The 6,070-nt window shown below is 49.7% G+C and overlaps 1 protein-coding gene across 1 annotated transcript in view; it reads right to left on the reverse strand.

The window, feature by feature from the left end:
• Window positions 1–585: 585 nt before the first annotated feature.
• Window positions 586–6,070, reverse strand: part of PEX11B (peroxisomal biogenesis factor 11 beta) — an 18,286-nt gene continuing 12,801 nt past the window's right edge. The window contains exons 3-4 of the mRNA XM_015408346.1: window positions 5,477–5,678; window positions 586–2,487 (exon numbers count right to left, since the gene is read on the reverse strand). Coding sequence (XP_015263832.1) covers window positions 2,118–2,487; window positions 5,477–5,678 — 572 coding nt within the window. The 3' untranslated portion in view covers window positions 586–2,117. The remainder of the gene's footprint in view (window positions 2,488–5,476; window positions 5,679–6,070) is intronic.

Below are 6,070 nucleotides of genomic sequence, written 5' to 3' on the forward strand. Positions count from 1 at the left end.
GATCCAACATTGGCGTCTCTTATGTTCTTATGTTCTTAAACCACTAGGCCATTCAGGTTTGACCCAGAGCATATCACTGATGAATATACAGTGGAGGTGAACAATAGGTTTGACTAGATTTGATAGACAGAGTGCCTGAAGAAGTATGGATGGAGGTTTATGACATTGTACAGGAGGCAGCAATCAGTGGGGAAGTGGACCAGTTTTCCTCCCCTGGCCCACTTCTCAGTGGGGTGCCTGGCTGCACAGCTGCTCACAGCCCTCCATTCAAAGAATATTCCCTGCTTAGAGAAAATTAGCTTGTCAAAGAGGAGCTAATTAGAACCTTTATCTCAAAATGCTAGTTCACAATATGCAGCCAATTTCTTTAAACACAATTATCATTTGTGCCAAGGCGCCTGTTCACTCTCAAAAGGGTACGACGAGCCATGGGTTGATCACCCTGAAAACTCTGCATTGGCAGCTGCTGCCCCAGGAAGGCAGGCAGGCAGTCAGTCATCCAGTGCGGCTGTCACCAGTACAGGGACTGTGGGTTGATCACCCTGAAAACTCTGCATTGGCAGCTGCCGCCCCAGGAAGGCAGGCAGGCAGTCAGTCATCCAGTGCGGCTGTCACCAGTACAGGGACTGTGGGTTGATCACCCTGAAAACTCTGCATTGGCAGCTGCTGCCCCAGGAAGGCAGGCAGGCAGTCAGTCATCCAGTGCGGCTGTCACCAGTACAGGGACTGTGAAGAGAGACCAGTGCACATGTTAAACTTCTGCGCCTACCTGTTGTGCAAGCCTAAAGAATGAGGGGAAGGAGGTGTAAGGTATTAGAATAAATAAGATTAGCACATCCAAAAGGGTTCCTGCCCCTTCTTCAGGAGTGACACTGAAACAGGGTCAGCTTCTCTTATCATTGGAGCTCTGCAAAGGAAGAAGTTGCCTTTGGCAAAATTCTCCCATCTGACAGGAGCCCTCTTTGGAGATGGACCTGGGTGACACAAAGCAAGGATGGCTAAGCTTCGCCTTCTAAAACAAGAGCCCCCCCCCCCCCGATTCTGGAGTGTGAAATCACATGCTGCAGGAAAAACTAGTAGCACCCCCTGGCTCAAAACCTAAGGGGGGGGGGACCAAAGTAAGCCATCAAACCATTCAAAAGGTTATCAGAGGTGGGGTGGAAAGGGAATCGCTGCATTTAGCTACAGACATTCGGCTCACGGATGAGAATGCAAAGATGACTGCAAAGGTAAAAGGAAAAAAGGGTTAGTGGGTGGTGGGGAAACTGTTACAATCAAGAGCGAAAGGGGAATGCAAGAATGAAGGAAGTAGAAGATGAAGGCATCGACAAGAAACCCCAAGCATTTCGTGGGGCACCAGACACTGCAGGGTTCTGGCCGACCGAACCAGGGCTTTCTCTCTGCGGAGCTGATCAGCCTAGCTCACTAAGCATCTGCTTATCCTTCCGTTCCAGTGAGGCCTCGTCTCCATGGCTGTTCCTCATCAGTCTCCAAAACAGCAGGCAGAGGACAGAGAATTCCACAAGGCCTAGGCGACAAGGGATGCCGCAGGCCCAATGTCCAGCGAGGCTCGTTCCTGAGCCTCTTGTTACATCCTCCTTCTACTAGTAGGACAGGGAGAGTCAGGAGAAGGCCTCTCGCTCCAGCCACCTCCCCATTTGGTTGTCCGGGAACGAGGGATACATACCCACAGGGTGTGTGAGGCTGACCCATGAAACCCAAGCTTGGTGTCAAAAAAGACAGATGAAGTGCGGGGAAGGGGGATTTGGGAGAAAGGCTGTTGTGGAGTTAGAAGGGCCATTATGGAGCTGGAAAACGGGCGGGAAAAGGACACAGAGAATGTGAGTAAAAGACAATCTACGTAGGCAGGCTGTGGTATGGCGTTTCAAGACGTCTGGCGGCGAAGCTGTGGGCCGCCACTTACAGTGCAAAACAGGAGTCCGGGAGAAGAACAGGCCCGAGACCTGCCACGTTCCAAGGAAGTGTGTCCGCCACAATAGCCACAGGCTGAGGAAGGCCAGCAGCTCATCGACACGCCTGCGGGCTGAAGGAGAGCACTGCGAAGAACTCTGCTGTCTCCACAGAAGCCAGCCAGTCCTTAACCTCCCTATACGTTCTTAAGGTTTCAGCTTCAGCCACGGGTGGACGATAGTGAGGATGGAGAGGACAGAAGACGTCAGGCCGCAGAGCCCCACAAAACCCGGGTTGGTCTTGTATAGGCCCAGCCTGTCCAGTGGGATGAAAATGTCGCAGGCGTTCTTCAGCACGTCCAGGAGGAGGGGCGGGTTGTTCCTCAGCACGTGTGCGAGGAGGCGGAGCTGCAGCTTCAGCCTCAGGGCCAGCTGCTGGACCTTGCCGTCTTTCCTGGGGGCGCTGCTGTTGTCCCCGCCTCCCCTTTGGCACTTCCCATTCAACTCGCGCTCCATCAGCAGCCGGATTTCGTAGGCATCCCGGCTCAGGTTCATTATCAGGGCGAAGAGGTAGTATCTGAAAAGCATGAGGGAAGAGAGCCGTTAACGGATGGTGTGGAAGGCCTGTCAGCAGCACTCAACTATGGATGCTAAGTAGAACCTCCACATTCAGAGGCAGTCTACCTCCAAGTACCAACTGCTAGAGGCAAACAACGAGGAGGGCTGTTAGTTTCCTGCCCTGCTTTTGGGCTTCCCGGAGGGATTCAGCTGGCCACTTCTGGAAACCAGACACTGGTCTGGGTGGTCCCCCTCTGGTCTTAAAAGGAAGTCTTGGGAGCTGTCAAACCACAATCCAGGCGCTTTGCAACATCACACGTAGTCTCCATGCTGTATAAATATCTCAAAGGTGTTCCCCCCCCCCCAAAGTAGTCAAAAATAGTTGAACTGAAATATTTGATTCGGGGAGGTGGGGGGGGCACATCAATCAAGTGCACTTAAGTTGGTTTACATATTCTGAGATTTCATATACAAAAATTATAACACTTACTAGTTGTCTCTCACTAAATCAATACAGCAGTTTTTAAGTATTCAGAGCCTTTCACGTGCTATTATCCTGTAATCCCCACAGCAGCTCTGCGAGGTCAATTAGCATTGCCTCCATGATGCAGACAGGGGACTCGGGGAGAATGGCTTGTCTCACACAACTTCTCAAGCAGTAGGAAAGAGCAAGAACCCAGTAGCTCCTTAAAGACTAACAAAATTTGTGGCAGGGTATCGTGCTTTCATGAGTCACTGCTCACTTTGCATGCCCCTGCCACAAATTTTGTTAGTCGTTAAGGTGCTACTTTAAGGTGTTAGTCTTTAAAGTTAGTCTTTAAGGTGCATATACCCTGCCACAAACGTTGTTAGCCTTTAAGGCACTGCTGGACTCTTGCTCTTTCCTACTGCTACAGACAGACTAACACGGCTACCAGGCTTGATCTACAACCTCTCAAGTTTCTGGGAGAGGCAAAATTTCAACCGAGAACATCCAGATTGGTGGTTCAGTCTCACGGTAGCAAAAATGTTTCCAGAAAGTCTTCCACCACTGCCTTTTAGTCTAGGCTTTTTTGTATCCAGCTACTCAAAAGGCCCAAGGAGCCTACGAACCCTCCAACCTGTCAATGTCCCTTCAGACACTCCTCAAGCCGGAATGGCTGACAGCCCTAAATGAGCATCTTGGAAACCCAAAGAAATGGACATGCTGGCAAATTCTGACTTCTGTGCTCCCTCTTTGTTGTCCAGCCTTGTTTTGAATCGGCCAGTTCTCCATCATCATGAGCCCACCGTTTCCACTTGGACCTCTGGATTCTGAAGAAGCAACCAAATGGTACTGGAGACAAAGATATGGCTTTCAAAGCTGTCATGATCTGGGCTGTGCTACCAGAGGCCTACTAGGCCCAGATAGCCTGGTTAGCAGTAGGTGAAGCTGGGCCTACAACTCCCAGAAGCCCCTGGGAGGTTTTGGAGCCAAAATGGACTAACAGGAAAAAAGGAGGACTGTGAATAAAAGTGCTGGAGCAGCAGGAAGAGTTGTTCTTTCTTCTAGAGGGCAGAGCCAGAAGAAAGGCTGCTGCAGGGGAAAAACCCTCATCCTGAGGGAGGGGTGAGTAGTGTAAGGCCACGATAGTGAGCTAGGGAAAAGTATATTTAGACGCTTTAGGGCATTTAATTTATTTTCTTTTCACCCACTTACTGTTATTATTCTGCACCTTGTTGTTTGACCTCCTATAAAATAAACCTTTTCCTTGTTTTGCTCTGCCTGGTCCTCACGCCTGTTATTTGGCCTAAAGGGAGGTCTGAAGGTCTTGGGAGAGTACTCTGGGCCTTCTCAAGGGAACCTAAATCCAGAGTGGTGGTAGCATCAGGTGACACCCCACCTGAGTCTTGACAAAAGCTTCCTGGCTTCAAGGAACCCTTCCAGTTTCAAACAGGGCTGGTATGTTTAGCTTGGGAAAGAGAAGGCTTAGAGGGGACATGGTTGCAGTCTTCAAGTATTTGAAGGGCTTTCATGTAGAAGATGGAGCAGATCTATTCTCTCTTGCTCTGGATTGCAAGACTAGATCTAATGGGTGGAAATTACAAGGGAGTCGTTACCGGCTAAATATCAGGAGAAACTTCCTAACTGTCAGAGTGGTTGAGCAGTGGAGCAGTCTGCCTCAGGAGGTGGTGGATGCTCCTTCGCTGGACGTTTCGGGTATGTTGTAGGTATGTAGGGCAATCTTTCAGCTATGCTCCTGCAGAGTGCTACGGGTTGGACTAGATGACCTGCAAGGTCCCTTCCAACTCTAACATTCTATGATTCTATGATTCAGTTTGTCTGTCGCGGAAGCCCTGGGGGTTAGAGAATCCTGTCTGGGGATGAGTGGCTCAGAAAACACTGAGCTGTAGGTAAACCTGTTGGACTTCGGCAATGCCTCAAGCAATCTGTGTTTCATATTCAGAGGTTACCTTGAGGCGGTGTGTGGGTGTGCGGGAGAAGATCAATAGCAGCAGGCAAGCCACGTTCCAGGAAAGCTTTTCTATCGCTATTCATCTTGTCATGAGGAACTTTAGACAAGTTTCCAAGGAAGTTCAGGGTTGCCCCAAAACACATACCAAACAACTCTTAGAGATGCTCCTGGGGAACTTACTCTGGGAGGATATTATTTTCAAAAGAGCACAATGAGCAAGAAACAGAAAGTAAACATCTATTTTTCCTTGCAGTGAAAGACAGGGAAGGGGCCATGGCCCAGTGGGACAGTGCCTGGTTTGCATACAGCGTTCAGTCTCTGCCTGTAGTCCACCATTTTCACTTTTTGCTTAGGGCAGATGGACTATCAGCATTGCACATCTGTCTCTTCCTTTCCTCAACAATTACAACAACTTTTACAATCTGATTTCTACATAAGATTAGCCTCATTGTATTTTATGCACAGGATTTGCAACTTCTGGTAATGCAGAATGTAACTCCACCCCCCTTTTGGCACTTGTCAAGTACTGAGGTGACAGCATAAGGCAGGTACGGGGAGGGGGAGTGACCTCACCTGAATGACCTCTGGCTCCATTTCTCCTGGTCCATGTGTGGGATGAGGCCAGATTTCCCAGCCCATAGGATATTGTCACAGGCAAAGTACATGGCTCTGTTCAGGTGGCTCACAGTGATGCAGAAACGAAGGACCATGTCCGACAGGTGGATAGCCCGTTTGGCTGCTTCCAGGGCATCGGCAGAATTCCCTAGTCGGAATACTGAAACAGACCCGACAAAAATTGAGAAACACATCCCATGTCACCGAGGCCTCCACCAGTTATTTAAAGCAGAGCTGCAGCAATTCATAGAATCATAGAATCACAGAGTTGGAAGGGGCCACACAGGCCATCTAGTCCAACCCCCCTGCTCAATGCAGGATCAGCCTAGAGAGCATCCCTGACAAGGGTTTGTCCAGCTGCTGCTTAAAGACTGCCAGGGAGGGGGAGCTCGCCACCTCCCTAGGCAGCTGAATCCACCGTTGCACAACTCTTACTGTAAAAAAAGTTTTTCCAAATATCCAGCTGCTACCTTCCCACCTTTCATTTAAACCCATTGTTGCGAGTCCTCTCCTCTGCTGCCAACAGCAACAGCTCCCTGCCCTCCTCTAAGT

This window comes from Gekko japonicus, unplaced genomic scaffold (assembly GCF_001447785.1).
Source record: "Gekko japonicus isolate JY-2015 unplaced genomic scaffold, Gekko_japonicus_V1.1 scaffold457, whole genome shotgun sequence".
NCBI lineage: Eukaryota > Metazoa > Chordata > Lepidosauria > Squamata > Gekkonidae > Gekko > Gekko japonicus.